Raw genomic sequence first — 16568 nt, forward strand, 5'->3', positions numbered from 1 at the left:
TGACTCCCATAAATGGCCGACCGTGTTAGTCGACGAGGTAAAAGGAAAACCCCGCAATTTCGAGTCATACTTGTGTGGATCATTATACTCTACTTTTAAAATATCTTTCTAATCTTAAAATATCTTTCTAATCATACGCATTTTACTAACAAATGGTTACAAACGCTTTTCAAAGACCAACTCAACCGAATTAAGGCAAGGTGTTCCTTTAAGCTTGGAATGGGGTGCATGCTGGTCTAGCTAGCGATCAACTAGCATGTACCTCATTCAACAGTTAGCGCTTGCACACTGGGTATTTGCGAAAAGGTTTATGCATGCCTTACATGACTGTCTATCAATGACCTCAGAGAGGGCGCTGTATGAGGTTATGACATCACACACACAATATCTATTTTGATATACAACAAAATGCACTTTAGCTATTGTTCCTATAATGCAGTTCTTTATTACAGCATTTATGTCTTGATATAGCTCATTTTTATAAGCCAGTTTACTCATGACTCAAAGTAAACAATTTAATAAACTGCTGCTTTTCAAAGTAGAGTCAGTACAAATTTCAAAACTCCTTGACTTGGAAAGTTAAAACATTCATCTTCACTTTTCACATGGATAACAATAAAGCATAAACATGTTTAAAGGGTATTTTTTTCATGAAGTTTTATGTTTCAATGAAGTTGTGAACTTGTACATTTCATGTATTATGTGTGCACAAAGCTAATGGTCTATTTTAAATTATGGGTTTTCATGCTTAAAGCACTGGACACATTTGGTTACTGTCAAAAACCAGCACCGAGTATTCTCACTTGGTGTATCCCAACATATGCATAAAATAACAAATCAGACAGCGACATTTTAAGAAAGAAAAAACACCCTTGTTGAACATAACTGTGTCATTTTAAATGCCTAAGAAAGGCTTCAGGCCTAAAGTCTTTTAGCTACTTCAGAGGGAGCAGTTTCTCACAACGTTTTATAGTATCAACAGCTCTCCATTGCACGTTACCAAGTAACGTAGTGTCCAGTGCCTTTAAGGAGATCCCTCTCCAGCCTCTCCCGGCAGTTACAGGTTGCGTGGCTTCTGACTGACAACCCGCGCTCAAAAATTTACAAAATAGGGAGACTGCCAACATTAGCCGGAAAGGGAGCCCAATCCAGGGTGGGAGCCCAAGTCATAATGGGAGTCCAAGCCAGAATGGGTGCCCAAGTCATAATGTGAGTCCAAGCCAGAATGGGTGCCCAAGTCATAATGTGAGTCCAAGCTGGAACGGGTGCCCAAGTCATAATGTGAGTCCAAGCCGGAACGGGTGCCCAAGTCATAATGTGAGTCCAAGCCAGAATGGGTGCCCAAGTCATAATGTGAGTCCAAGCCAGAATGGGTGCCCAAGTCATAATGTGAGTCCAAGCCAGAATGGGTGCCCAAGTCATAATGTGAGTCCAAGCCAGAATGGGTGCCCAAGTCATAATGTGAGTCCAAGCCAGAATGGGTGCCCAAGTCATAATGGGAGTCCAAGCTGGAATGGGAGCCCAAATCTAAGTCCGATCCCAAGCTGCACCCGAAGCCAAAGGTGAGGTTTTAAAAACACCTTCAGTGCGTTGTGAAATTAAGCCCTGGTCCATTGTAGAAAAATACAAGAGATGCCTTCATATGTACATGGAGTCCTGCCGTTGTGTGTTCCTTTATCAAGTCCTGCCTGTGTGTTCTTTATACACATCGAGTCCTGCCAGTGTGTTCTTTGTTATGTTGGTACAAACACTGCCTCACAGAAGATGCATCTTTCTCGCAATGTTTCTCTGAGCCACATAGAATCTGAGAATGAGAGAAGGTACATTATTTTAATCTTTATAAAACAAATACTGATGATAGCTTGTTAGCCCAAGGTGACATGTTCACTTTACAACATGGACAATGAGAGATTCAAGATGGCACCATCAGGGAACAGCTAATGGGTGTTTGGCGTCTCTTATGAAACTAACGCCCGTTTCGCTAGGCACACAAGGGATGCGCCAAACCAAATTCTTAGTTAAGTACTGAAAAAGTTTGACTCTAAAACACTTCGGAGCGACTGGATGTGCTAAAAGTTGAATGATCGACTGTTGCAGTCGTTCGGAACGACTCTGGAGCGCCTTGGTTTCAGACGTCGATCTTGTCATAAGTTCGTCCGTCTGAAACAAAAATTTGGGTCCACCTAGAGTCGCTTCTATTTGGTACAGCGCGACACTGGTGTGCCTGTCTAAAACGAGTGGTGTAAAATAACTCTAAATACCTGTGTTTTCTGGTACAGGCAAGGCCATTGCATCACAATGACTGCACATTATTGGGATGGAGGTTGTTTGGCACAGCCGGAGACTCAGTGAACATCTCTCTGAACAGTCAAATAAAACAATTCAGGTTTAGTTAAAGAACAAAATATTTCAAACAATTGATAGTTTTTGTTTTGCTATGTAAGGCGTTATCTCAAGTTTGCTTGGAGATAAGTCTGTTATCAAACACGGGGTCTTGGAATATGAACAAACATTATGGGAAAGCTCTATTAAAGAATTTGGCCACACATTTTTTTGGAAAAAACATCCTGTTCAATGTCAGGGCGTTTTTACATCCCTACTGGTTTGCGCATGATCCAATTAAGTTCACTGTTTGGAAAAGGATTTACATGGAGATAATAGGTGTGAGTTGCCAGACAAAAAGGATGTTTTATTTTAGCCTCTTTCTTTAATGGTGCTTTCCCGTATTTAATATAGCATGTATGCTTCCCTTATTCATATGGGACGCAGAAGCACTAAACATGTCTGCGTCCATTGGCACTTAAAAAATGGAAAGTAAAAAGAAATCCTAGGGCAATAAAAGATTGAAGATGATAGTAAATTAGGAACAAATAGTGAAAATAAACAATCCTTACTCCATCTGTGTCCATTCTTACAAGCGTCCGATGATGTACTTGTTAGTTCTATATGTATGAAAAATCAGTCAGTTAAGGACTTCACTGTATGCTTTATCAATTATTTTTATCAATATTACATAGATTGTTTACGTTACCGGTATGTGTAAAGCACATACAATCAGTGCTTATCTGATTCCTGTGAAAACAAAATCCACAGGCATTCTAACTCAGGTAGTATTAAAAACCCACAACCCCTGCCAATCTAGAGCATATATCTTACCACTAAAACATCTAGCACTGGTCATCTTTAAAACAAATTATTATTCCCAGATGCAAAGTAATACATCTATTAAATTGTTTTAAGAGATTTTAAGTTTTGCATTGGGGATAAAGAATATTATTTTGTGTTACCCTCAGACATCAGTGTTGAGTTAAAAAAAAGAGATTAACTTGTCATTGTTCCATTTATAAACCATGTCATTATTCATAAACAATGAAATTAAAACTGCTGTTACATCAAAAATCTTTAAAATATTATCTACTATTTAATGAAAATATTTTAATTTAAAGGATATTTTCTTCGCAAAGGTCACATGACTCTCTCCTCCCAACTTCTGACGAATGAGGAAAGACGTTGTGTACTTCAGTAACAAGGCCTCTGATTGGCTCGTCAGTTGTTTCACTGTGGTCCGACAGCCAATCAGCCATTAATAACAATGCAGTGGCTGAAGCTATAAGGTAAAAAGCAAAGATTAGTGTACATGAATTAAACTTGGAAGTTTTCAGCGAGTTCAAACAACAAAATAAAAACACTGCTGCTACTAAAATTATATTTAAGGTCACATTTCATCAATTGTTAACACCCAAAATCCACATTATCAATAACTGGTTAAAAATACAGGATTGGAAAAGTTGACAATACAAAAGGATATAAAGTTAACCACCCAGCTGGCAAAAGCCAATCTCTCTCATACAAACATTGGTTCAACATCTTTGATTATGAATTGCACAATTCAAGAAACTATGATTCATTAAAGCCATTGGACACTTTCGGTAAACAGTATTGTCCAAGGCCCACACTTCATGTTTCACAACTTCTATATAAATAACAAACCTGTGAAAATTTAGGCTCAATCGGTCATCGGAGTCGGGAGAAGATAACGGGAAAACCCACCCTAGTTTCCGCACGTTTTGCCGTGTCATGACATGTGTTTAAAATAAATCCGTAATTCCCGATATCGAGAATTGATATTGTTTTAATGTTTTCTCAAAAAGTAAAGCATTTCATGAAATAATATTTCAAGAGAAGTCTTTCACCATTACCTTCTGTAAACCCTGTAAGTTATTTGTAAATCTGTGAACTTTTAATTTTTGTTCTGTACCGAAAGTGTCCAATGGCTTCAACTAAAAAAAAAAATTGTGAAATCAGCTTGATAGGATTTTACTAATTAAACCACTGGACCACGGTCACCACAGGCTGGCATGGTTTATCCATGACTGAAAACCACAGTGAATGATATTGAATAGTCGAACAGTAATAGATTTTTAAGACGTACCAGTGTCACTATGTTTAATTGGCACGGGGATGTATTGCCATGACTGCAGTGCTGAAATAATGTGCAGTTTCACTAGTTCTGCTTCAATTTTTTGTATGTCAGATTCCTGCAAAAAAAACCAGGAAAATGATTACGAAGAAAAAAGGAAAAAGAAACTGAGCACTATTCATTAACCTTTTCAATCTTGGTGTCATTTTTCAACCAATTGACTAACTGATCAAAACCAGTCAACTGCAGTGCAGAGCACATTTAGTTGACCCATGGTTGACTACTGACCAGCAACGTACATCGCAGTGATGCACTCACTCGAACGACTCAACCTGCCGCATTTTCACCATAGTGTCACTGGTTCCCCCTCTGCGCTTTACACGTGTTAGAATGGAACATGCTATTGGGACCAGTGAAGAGACCATGGGCCCGAGGCTGGTTCCTAATGGTCGACCACAGTAGTAAACTAATGGTTGACCAGCCTGGGTTCAAGTGCAAATGGTCAACCTTTAGTTAAGTGCACACTCAAACTTGCTCGCAGATGTTTTGTATGGTGGCTGTGCACAGAAATATCTGTGTAATGTGCAGATACACTCCCTATATGATTACATCTTGCAGGCTGGCATAGTTAATCCTTCAATCATAAATACAGTTTAGCCATTCTGATTGGTTGAGAGGAGAGAATGTGCATTAAACCAGTTTAACCATACAACCAGTTTAAAGGCACTGGACACCTTTAGTTATTGTCAAAGACCAGTATTTTCACTTGGTGTTTCCCAACATATGCATAAAATAACAAATCTGTGCAATAGGTCATCAAAGTTGCAAGAGAAAACACCCTTGTTGCACAAATTTGTGTACTTTTAGATGCACAATAAAAAGGCTTCAGGCCTGAAGTTATTTAATATTTGACTGAGAAATTACCTTTTTCTCAAAAAATACATAATTTCAAAGGGAGCCATTTCTCACAATGTTTATTCTATCACCAGCTCTGCATTGCTCGTTACCAAGTAAGTTTTTATGCTAACAATTATTTTGAGTAAGTACCAATAGAGTCCAGTGTCTTTAACCATAAGTACATTTTCCAAATGATTACCAAGACAATAAAACATCTCCTCCACCATCTTTTCCTTCTCATTTTCTGCATCCAGCTCTTTCTTCATCCCTCGTATCATTTAACCATAAAACCAGTTTTACCAAACTTTTAAAAATGAAAAAAAACAAAAAAAATTCAACTCACAGTCTCCTCCACCATCTTCTCCTTCTCATTTTCTGCATCAAGCTCTTTCTTCAGCCCCTTGATATGACACAAACGCAGACGCAACAAGAACCGTCTCAGTCTCAGCAAGTAGCAATGACCTCTGTCCTGACCGACCTCAGACTTGATCTGGGTCACTTCCCCGTCGGCAATCGACTGTAATTCTTGAGGAAGCTCGTTGCTGGAATTAACTGCTGTCTGGCGGACGTACTCGAGCATATCTACTTTTTCACTCAAATATCCTGAAAATTGTTCAACGAAGTATGGTTAAAGTAATTTGGTTAAACTTTTAAAATATACAAGTAGTCCATTTCATAACATCAGAAAACGAGGTACAGACAACAGCAGACACAAAAAGTCACACATAAAAACAGCAAAAACGTCAGTGGACATTTGGTAAATACTCACAATAGTTAAAAGCATAAAACCTTAATTGGTAACGAGTAATGGGGAGAGGTTGATAGTATAAAACTTTGTGAGAAACGGCTCCCTCTGAATTTGATTTCGAGACCCCAGATTTAGAATTTAAGGTCTCAAAATCAAGCATCTGAAAGCACACAACTTCGTGTGACAATGATGTTTTTTTCTTTCATAGTTATCTCGCAACTTTGACGACCAATTGAGCTCAAACTTTTACAGGTTTGTTATTTTATGCATATGTTGAGATACACCAAGTGAGAAGACTGGTCTTTGATAATTACCAATAGTGTCCACTGTCTTTAACAGTTAGATTCTTTTTAGTTTGTACACATGCTTTGAAAAAAGAGTTACACATTGAGTGTAACTTACTTTTGGGATTCAGTAATCCTGCAACAATGTAGGCAGAGTTTCTCACAGTGTGGAAATTGAGTTTTCTCAAGTTGAACCTGTTTTGCCTCCAATGGTAGCTGAAAATAAATAAAATTTTACAAAATTTACATTACAAATCATCGCACACACACACTAAAAACACTTCAGAAAAAAAAATGGTTTCTTACCAAAACACACAAAATTCTTAAAGTCGATTATTGCAACAACAAAATAATGACAAAACTGTCAACTTCTGTCTTAATGAAGTGGGTTTAAAAAAGAAAAATTAAAATATTAACTTACGTGAATGGAAACGCTGCAAAGATCCCATTAGGTGACACTGCGCTGCCAAAAGCTTTTATATTAGGAATATCTGGTTCCAAAATATCTATTGTCAATACCTTATCTGAGGATAAGATAAAAAAATGTAATTGCAATATAAAACAAAGTTCTTTTCATATAGGCCGACAGGCATCTCAAAGCGTTTATTGTTTTTATGAAAGGTATGAAAAGTTATGTTTGAATTGTCGAACCCATGGGTTTACAAGGTGATACAGAGCAATAAATGTATGGATACTGAAGTGGACTGATGTTCGTACCTGAGGTGGTCCAATCAATGCTAACTTGGTGAAGAGAGCCACACGTGCTTCCAGTCAATACTGTGTCGCCCGATACACACAAACCTGAACAAATAAACATTTACTGTCTTTAAAAATATCTAAAGAAAAACCATTAAGTGTTCAAAAAAGTAGAAAGTCTTCTACTTTAAAAGAAAGATCTCATTTGCTTTAGCTATAAGATTATATGGGGTCTGATTGTAATCCAGAAACATGACAGTAAAAAACGCGCCATTACAAACTGTAAATGAGAAAACACATTTTTTGTAATGGTGCCCAAACCGAGAGGGGTGAATCCAATTACAAATGGCAAAACAAAGTTGGTTTTTGATTGAAATTAATGTGTTTGCATGGGTAACAGGAAAAAAAATTTAAATCCCAAAGCCAACTGGTTAATAAAAACCTGTACTCTTATGCCCAGCGCTAGGGGTTGTGTTCAACGATAGCAAGCGAAATATTCAAAATCAGAGTTTTCCTTCTTCCTAGATGGCCTGCCTTCCACGGCTTGTTAGCCCAAGTTTGGAATTTTGAAATTAAATTACATTCTTACTTGTAGGTGGTATGACATGTTGGCTCAGTGCTTGCGTCTGGCGGATTACAGCCATCTTACTCAGATCCAACAAAAATGCTAAGATGTACACTCCCTTGGTAGCGACAAGCGTTGCTGTACAAGTAGAGTCCTTCAAAATAAAGCAAACAAAACCTGACTTAGTAACCACACAAAATACATATTTTGCGATATTGTTTCCCATTTGAACTCAACAGAATCGTTCTCTTGCGGTTCCTTTTACAAATTTCGTGACCTCACCTAATACTCAATCGTGCAGCCGCTCTACCAGCTGGACTATCAAGCCATTTGCATTCTCCCTATTTTGTTAGGAGGTACCCGAAAAAACACAAATATTACACCCTGTTATAAAAGGTACTATGGTGTAAGCATGTTTCTTTTTCACATGCTACCCCTCGTCTATGGAACAAACTGCCTGCACTAGTAAAATCATCCGTTTCTCTTCAAACAGGCATTTGATTCAATGGTTTAATTATTGTTATTTTTGTTACCTTTTAGGATGTTTTTTCTTAAATATTGCATTTGTATTATTGTATTCTATACCACATGTTCTAGATTTCTCTCAACTTAGGTTTACATTTTAATTTGTGTTGTTGTTATTGTATATTAATTAATGCTATTGTTTGTATTTTAGCGCCATGAGCACTTCTGTGGATTTGTGCGCTTTATAAGTTTTCATTATTATTATTATTATTATTATTATTATTATGTTTCTATATATGGTTTCATACAGGGATTAAATGGAAAATAAAAATCAATGTTGGACCTTGACTACCACGTCATAGATTGGACAACTATCTGAGTAGGATTTTCTACGTTTTTGGACCGTTACGATCGAGTAGGATTCCTTAGCTGCTGACAAGTTCCGTCTTGTGGAACATGCCGGAAATAATTCACGGGATCCCGTTCTTGCCAGGTAGCTGCAGGGAAGGTGTGGAACGGTCTACCTCATTCCATCAGAGCCATACAGACAATAACCACTTTCAAAACAACCCTAAAGACTCATCTTTTTCATAAACATTTCAGTAACATTCCATTGACATTGGATTTTTTTATTTTTCTTGATCTTTGCACTGCTGGAGGACAACCATGAGGGAACTTTTCAATGAAGCAAGCGCCATGAGCACTGTTAGTGGGAACTTTTTCAATGAAGCAAGCGCCATGAGCACTGTTAGTGGGAACTTTTTCAATGAAGCAAGCGACATGAGCACTGTTAGTGGGGAACTTTTCAATGAAGCAAGCGCCATGAGCACTGTTAGTGGGAACTTTTTCAATGAAGCAAGCGCCATGAGCACTGTTAGTGGGAACTTTTTCAATGAAGCAAGCGCCATGTGCACTGTTAGTGGGAACTTTTTCAATGAAGCAAGCGCCATGAGCACTGTTAGTGGGAACTTTTTCAATGAAGCAAGCGCCATGTGCACTGTTAGTGGGAACTTTTTCAATGAAGCAAGCGCCATGAGCACTGTTAGTGGGAACTTTTTCAATGAAGCAAGCGCCATGAGCACTGTTAGTGGGAACTTTTTCAATGAAGCAAGCGCCATGTGCACTGTTAGTGGGAACTTTTTCAATGAAGCAAGCGCCATGAGCACTGTTAGTGGGAACTTTTTCAATGAAGCAAGCGCAATGAGCACTGTTAGTGGGAACTTTTTCAATGAAGCAAGCGCCACGAGCACTGTTAGTGGGAACTTTTTCAATGAAGCAAGCGCCATGAGCACTGTTAGTGGGAACTTTTTCAATGAAGCAAGCGCCATGTGCACTGTTAGTGGGAACTTTTTCAATGAAGCAAGCGCCATGAGCACTGTTAGTGGGAACTTTTTCAATGAAGCAAGCGCCATGAGCACTGTTAGTGGGAACTTTTTCAATGAAGCAAGCGCCATGAGCACTGTTAGTGGGAACTTTTTCAATGAAGCAAGCGCCATGAGCACTGTTAGTGGGAACTTTTTCAATGAAGCAAGCGCCATGAGCACTGTTAGTGGGAACTTTTTCAATGAAGCAAGCGCCATGAGCACTGTTAGTGGGAACTTTTTCAATGAAGCAAGTGCCATGTGCACTGTTAGTGGGAACTTTTTCAATGAAGCAAGCGCCATGAGCACTGTTAGTGGGAACTTTTTCAATGAAGCAAGCGCCATGAGCACTGTTAGTGGGAACTTTTTCAATGAAGCAAGCGCCATGAGCACTGTTAGTGGGAACTTTTTCAATGAAGCAAGCGCCATGAGCACTGTTAGTGGATACTGGCACTATAGAAGACATCTTTATTATTAATCTTATTTAGGATTTTTTTTAAAGCTTACCTCTGTGGTTGAAGTGCAGACCCATGCCATGTTTGAAACAGCAATTAAGTCCTTTTCCGTCCAAACATCCAGACATTTGTGGAAAGTTGGAGTTGCTTCATTTCGTGCGTCTTGATTCCATAAAGAAATCCGGCCCTCATGATCACCTACGGCTAAACAGGTCCCTGCTATTAAGATCAAAAGTGACAACATTATAACAAGTTTATTGTATTGGCCATTCATATTCTTTAAAGGCACTGGAAACCTTGGTTGAGAGGAGAGAATGTGCATTAAACCGGTTTAACTATAAAACCAGTTTAGCCATAAACCAGTTTAAAGGCACTGGACACTTTTAGTAATTGTCAAAGACCAGTATTCTCACTTGGTGTATCCAAACATATGCATAAAATAACAAAACTGTGAAAATTTAGACTCAAATGGTCTTCGAAGTTGCATGAAAGAAAAAAACACCCTTGTTGCATAAATTTGTGTGCTTTCAGAGAAATTACCTCTTTCTCAAAACTATGTTACTTCAGAGGAATTTGTTTCTCACAATGTTTTATTCTATCAACAGCACTCCCTTGCTCATTACCAAGTCAGTTTTTATCCGAACAAATTTTTTGAGTAATTACATAATCTCGATATTTACCTTTTACAGCATGGCTGGTAGCCTGCTGTGGTGAAGTTCTGCACCATGCTAAGGATTTTGCCCACTGGTACCCACTGAGAAACACACTGTAGAAGCTGATGTCAGATCTGTGACAAAGGCATCAGGGAAAAAGAATGTTACTTTGGTAACACCAATGAGTAATCAAATGCGAACACTTTTAAGAAGAGACTCAAAACTCATGAGACTCTTAAGTATTTTCTATGTATTAAGACAAATCACCTTTGAACTTTTTTTTTAAGGATAACCATTAACAGCATTTAGTAAAGTGCCTTTTCCAGTGGTTACAAAGCACTACAACAAAACAAATGGAAACAACAAAGGAAACGAATATTTATGACCAACTAGTCCAAACCACGCCTACAACATCCTCTATGTCCACCAAGAATGGGTATAAAGGCAGTTCAGCATTGGACTTTGTCACCAGTCTGAAGAAGCTCCTAGCTTAGGAGTGAAACAGAACTAACAAAAATTATATGTAAGTAAATTTACATTGTTTTTGGATTTGTACAAAAAAGAATCTTTTAATTCACCAATGAAGGAAACATATTAAACAAACAAGTGAGTTTTTAGATGCTTTATGAACTGGGAAGTGGAAGTCACATTGGCTGCCCCTTGGCCACAACACAAATGAATGTGCTCTTCGCAAAAGTAATGGTGAATAACCTACAAATCACATAAGCATTATATTTTATTCATATTTTTTTTTTAACTTACTCATTGTCCAATGGGAGTCTGAACTTCCATATCCCAACGTGTCCGCTCTTCATTGAAACGGCCAATAAGATGAATGCATCACTGTCAGATGACACATTTTCTTTCTGTGTTTCCCAATCCATACTGGAATCAGAATCGTTGTAGAGAACTACTGACCATTCCATGTCTTAAAAATGGGGAAACAAAAAGAGAATGAAAAAATAAAGGGAGTTCTCACAAACAAATTTAGTCTTTTTTGGAAAATGTCACCAACCAAACGTGCCTATAGGCCTAATACAAACTTGTGCCAAGTGAAAACTCCAAAAGAATAATTATCTAGCCAAAGTTCAATGTAGGTTGAGTCCATAAGGTAGCCCATATTGAGCCCACACAAACCCATATTAAGCCATTTGGGTTACCAACAAGACACACACTTTGAGCCCATAAAGTACCCATACCTAACTCACACAGCACCAATGAAGCCATTTAGTTTACAAATAAGACACCTACTTTGAGCCCATAAGGTACCCATACTGAGCCCACACAACACACATAAAGCCATTTGGTTTACCAACAAGACACCTACTTTGAGCCCATAAGGTACCCATACTGAGCCCACACAACACACATAAAGCCATTTGGTTTACCAACAAGACACCTACTTCGAGCCCATAAGGTACCCATACTGAGCCCACACAACACACATAAAGCCATTTGGTTTACCAACAAGACACCTACTTCGAGCCCATAAGGTACCCATACTGAGCCCACACACAACACACATAAAGCCATTTGGTTTACCAACAAGACAGCTACTTTGAGCCCATAAGGTACCCATACTGAGCCCTCACAACACACTTAAAGCCATTTGGTTTACCAACAAGACAGCTACTTTGAGCCCATAAGGTACCCATACTGAGCCCACACAACACACATAAAGCCATTTGGTTTACCAACAAGACACCTACTTTGAGCCCACAAGGTACCCATACTGAGCCCTCACAACACACATAAAGCCATTTGGTTTACCAACAAGACACCTACTTTGAGCCCACAAGGTACCCATACTGAGCCCTCACAACACACATAAAGCCATTTGGTTTACCAACAAGACACCTACTTCGAGCCCATAAGGTACCCATACTGAGCCCACACAACACACATAAAGCCATTTGGTTTACCAACAAGACACCTACTTTGAGCCCACAATATGCACATTGGGCCCACTAGATGGGACACGTATCTCAAGCATGCCCATATACCCAAGATTTTCTACCAGTACTTACTGACAGCTGCTAGCATGTAGACACGTCGCGTTAGCTCCTTACATTTTGTCTCAATGTCTGTACTGTTCCGTAACTTCGGGTGTGGCTCCTCATTAGAATGGGCAAATTCTTGCTGGCCAAGGAGTTCGTTAAGAAGGATTGAGAGGTCTGCAATCTGAAAAAAGAAAACAAAACCTCTGTCATAAGTGGTTTATTTTTCTTCAGTTTATCAAATCGTAGACTCGACATTTGAAACAAACAAAATTCAAAAGTTTGCTCTAAGACCAACACTCTAGCACAAAAAACATGAGAATTAGCATTTTGCAGGAAGATTACCTTGGTAAAATTGCCTTTTCTTAATTTCCTCTTATGGATAGTGAGTCTGTGGTCCAATGTAAGACACGCCAGTAATGACCTGAGAAATAAAAACAAAAATTGTTACTGAAGAAACAGTTGGATATAACACAATAGTAAAGAAAACAACTTCAATTGGTGGGGTAACAGGGTTTGAATCTTGGGAGCGAAGGGGAAACCACAAGGCGTAGGGTGTCATGGCCGAGCGGAAAAGAGCACCGAACTCAAGCTCTGGTGCTTCTGTTCAGTAGAGTGTGGGTTCGAATCGCTGTCGTGACACTTGTGTCCCTGAGCAAGACACTTAACACTAATTACTTCTCTCCACCCAGGGTTAAATTGGTACCTGTGAGGGCAGAGATGGTTCTTGTGATTGGTTTAGGCGACTGGCGCATAATTAATGTTGCACAGGCTGTATACTCCCCAGGGAGCTGAGATGGTTAAGGAATGATTTAAGGCCCAGTGACCAGGGGTAATAATGTTGGAAGCGCTTTGAGAAGTCCTGCGGGTGTAAAAACTGTATATAAAAACTGGTCATTGTTATTATTATTATTATTATTAATGCCGTAGAGCTTGTGGAAATGTAAACTGGACCACAATTTGTTTTACAAGACCAGAAGAAAGTGAGAGAAAAACTTCCAGAGACAGTTCAACTTGCATTTAGCTGTTATTTGCCAAGCACTCAGACACGTAAGACAAGTATTTGTACACTCCACGGGTGTTAAGTCTTTTTTATTGACTCAGCAGAATTGGAAGGTAAACGAGGTTGCAAACTGTACCTGTCCAGTTTACTGGTGACTGTTGGTGACCACTTGGCCTTTATGAAACCATTCCTGTCCGTCTGGCACTCCCCACAAAAAGTCCTTTTCAGATGTTGTGGGAAAAGAGTTCGGTCGGTCATGGTAGACTGCAAGTAATCTGTAAACAAAGAAAATCAATCAATCAATCAATCAATCAATCAGCCAATCAGTCAATCACCAGGCATTCTAGTTGCCTGCTTCAAGGCCCCTAGCAAAGTGAAGGAAATATTTGACAAAAGAGTTTAAAGAATTTCATGTGGAAATGACAAGTGCAATGTACTAAAATGTAAGCAGGTTCAAAGAGATGAGTCTGAAGCTGGTTCTTGAAGATCTGAAAGGACTGAGTCAAGTGAGCAGAGTAGATAGGGGAGATCATTCCATAGCTTTGGTATATATGAAACAAAGCGTCTATCACCTATGCCCAAATATCATAGAGCCTCTAAGCACAACAATTTGCTTAGCATGAAATTTTTGCCTTAATAAAAACAGGATTAACAACCAAATTTCCACGTGATATTCAGGATAAGCAAACAACAGCTGAATACCGATGACAAGGAAAATGCAACAAATGGAAATTCTGTTGGTAATCCTGTTGTAATCAAGAAAGAAATTTCATGCTTAGCAATTTTTTTTGCTCAGCAGCTCAATGAAATTGGGCCCAGGAAAACTATACTTACGGAAACTATACTTACGATTGTATTTTCCATCATTCTTAAGAAGACTTTTCAAGCTAACGCCAACGTCGAACTCTAAGATGTCGGGACAGGGTTTAACCAACAGTTTCTCAAACACAAAAGTGCTATCTGGGTCTGATGGATCGCACTGCAGTGACTGATTAAAGAACAAAGAAAATCATTGATGAGTTAGACCGGACATCATCAAGAGAAATATATCAGTGTAATACAGAAATTGTGATGGAGGGTTACGATAATGGCAACTAATTATCTAAATAGTACAGCTTCCCCTTTTCCACTGATTGTATAGACCCATTGCATTGACGTCACTCTCTCAAGAGGAGGCAGATCATTGGACAATAGCTGCTCTCTGTGCGTAAATATTTGCGCGTGACCTCAGTGTACCTGTAGCATTTCGCGTTATGCAAGGGGGAACTGTTGATTTCTTACACAATACAGAACGCGCTTCCGGACAATGCCTGTAATTTTGGGTGTCAACTCTCTTTTGTACATGTTTGTAAACGATTTTGACACCCAAAATGACACCCAGGATGACACCCAGGATAGGCACATGCGAGTACGCTGCACGTATTCCAAGGGGACTATACTAAAGCAAATGGGGAAAACCAATAACTTATTTGAGTAAATAGGACACTATTTTGTTTAATAATTAATCAAACGTGACAACATTTTTACATTGAATAAACTTCACTTGACTCTTTTCAATGGCAATGCATTAAGGATTGTCCTCAATGCATTGCCATTGAACATTGATCATTATAATCTGAATTATAGTTGGCAAAGCAACCAACTTTTTATAAGAAGACAATGAAGAAATTTCAGCTTAGACGTGGTAGAAAAAAACCATGCAGTCAGGTAGGTACTGAAAACATTTAAGGTTTCCAGTCCGGGAAACCATGGAGGTAGAACCTCCATGGGGAAACTAACTGTGGTCCACAGAGCAGAGTGACAGGCAGGTACAGTGATAGCCCCACTTGTGTGTGACCAACTCAAGGATTCAGAGAGTTGGCCACACCATCATATAGAGTAACTTTATGGGGACAGTGAGTGGGGGTGTTGAGTGCAAAATGGCCGCCCGCACAAGCTTGAAGCAAGCGTGCCCAATCTTCAAGATGGGCCGTTCAAACTTTCAGCTTTTGGAAGTGAAATTTGAGTGTGTCAGTTTTGTGCGTGCAAGTGAGGTTTGCGCGATACATTTCGCTAAGCTCGACATCATCTGCACAGCATAAATAAACAGAGGGTGCCGATAGTCCCAGTAATTGGGGCACTGTAAACAGGTAAAATGATTACAACGTCACAGTATACTGGGTCTAGGGTGCCGCCGCGATGTACGCTTGCTTGCCCAGTTCTTGTGGACATCGCCATTTGGATTAAGTCTTGATTAATAAAGATTTTTTTTAATTCTCAAGGATTCTTTTTGAAAAAGTATGATGTGGAATATAAAGTTGCAGGAATGGCTTTTGATTCGTGGTTCGACACTTAATGATGGGCGTGCACTCAGCACTGCAACCGACACTTAATGATGGGCGTGCACTCAGCACTGCAGCAATAGGCGGTCCAAACAAATGTTTTTGACAGCACCGAACTTGCGCAAGGCTTTAAATTTGCGTGTAATATCTGGTGCGCAGGCTTAAACCTGCGTGCTCAAATTTAAATCGGACGGGCCATCGGGTTTGCGCGCTCAGGGGAGGCTGAAGATTGCGCGAGGATTGAAGTTTGCGCCCACCACCACAGACTGTACCCGCAGACTGGACTGTCAAGACTGGATTGAAACAGTTGCCTTTCTTACTTAAAGTACACAAGATAAGCTAAATATAAATGGTCAGAATACATCATATTAACCCAACTTACGAATATATTGACGCATTTCTCAGAAACAACAGCGATTTGATTGTCATCAGACCAGTCTAAAGCGTCATTACCCGCTGGTTCATGTGCCAACTTCATGGGCGCCGCCATCTTTCTTTAAGAATATACCATAATTAGTGTAGGGGTGCACTACTACCCTGATAGTGAAAAACAATATATTTATATAAAAAATCCTATTAAGTATTTCACTACATTTATTAAAACGTTCAATAAACTGTATTTAATGGATACTTTGCTAACTATTTGAAGTTAAAACTTGTCTCAACAGTTTTATGTTCAATTTGAATTGGTTCAATAATTACG

The 16568-nt window shown here is 39.1% G+C and overlaps 1 protein-coding gene across 1 annotated transcript; it reads right to left on the reverse strand.

The window, feature by feature from the left end:
* Positions 1–959: 959 nt before the first annotated feature.
* LOC117299864 (general transcription factor 3C polypeptide 4-like) lies at positions 960–16355 on the reverse strand. Its single transcript, XM_033783439.1, has 18 exons — positions 16248–16355; positions 14394–14532; positions 13681–13819; positions 12887–12965; positions 12572–12725; positions 11307–11472; positions 10572–10678; positions 9944–10110; positions 7635–7764; positions 7067–7150; positions 6771–6873; positions 6468–6565; positions 5661–5920; positions 4433–4538; positions 3452–3607; positions 2895–2948; positions 2262–2360; positions 960–1804 (listed from the first exon to the last, which is right to left on the reverse strand). Exons 1-18 carry the CDS (start codon positions 16353–16355, stop codon positions 1734–1736), a joined length of 2220 nt encoding a protein of 739 aa, XP_033639330.1. The 3' UTR covers positions 960–1733.
* Positions 16356–16568: the final 213 nt, after the last annotated feature.

This window comes from Asterias rubens, chromosome 15 (assembly GCF_902459465.1).
Source record: "Asterias rubens chromosome 15, eAstRub1.3, whole genome shotgun sequence".
Lineage (NCBI taxonomy): Eukaryota > Metazoa > Echinodermata > Asteroidea > Forcipulatida > Asteriidae > Asterias > Asterias rubens.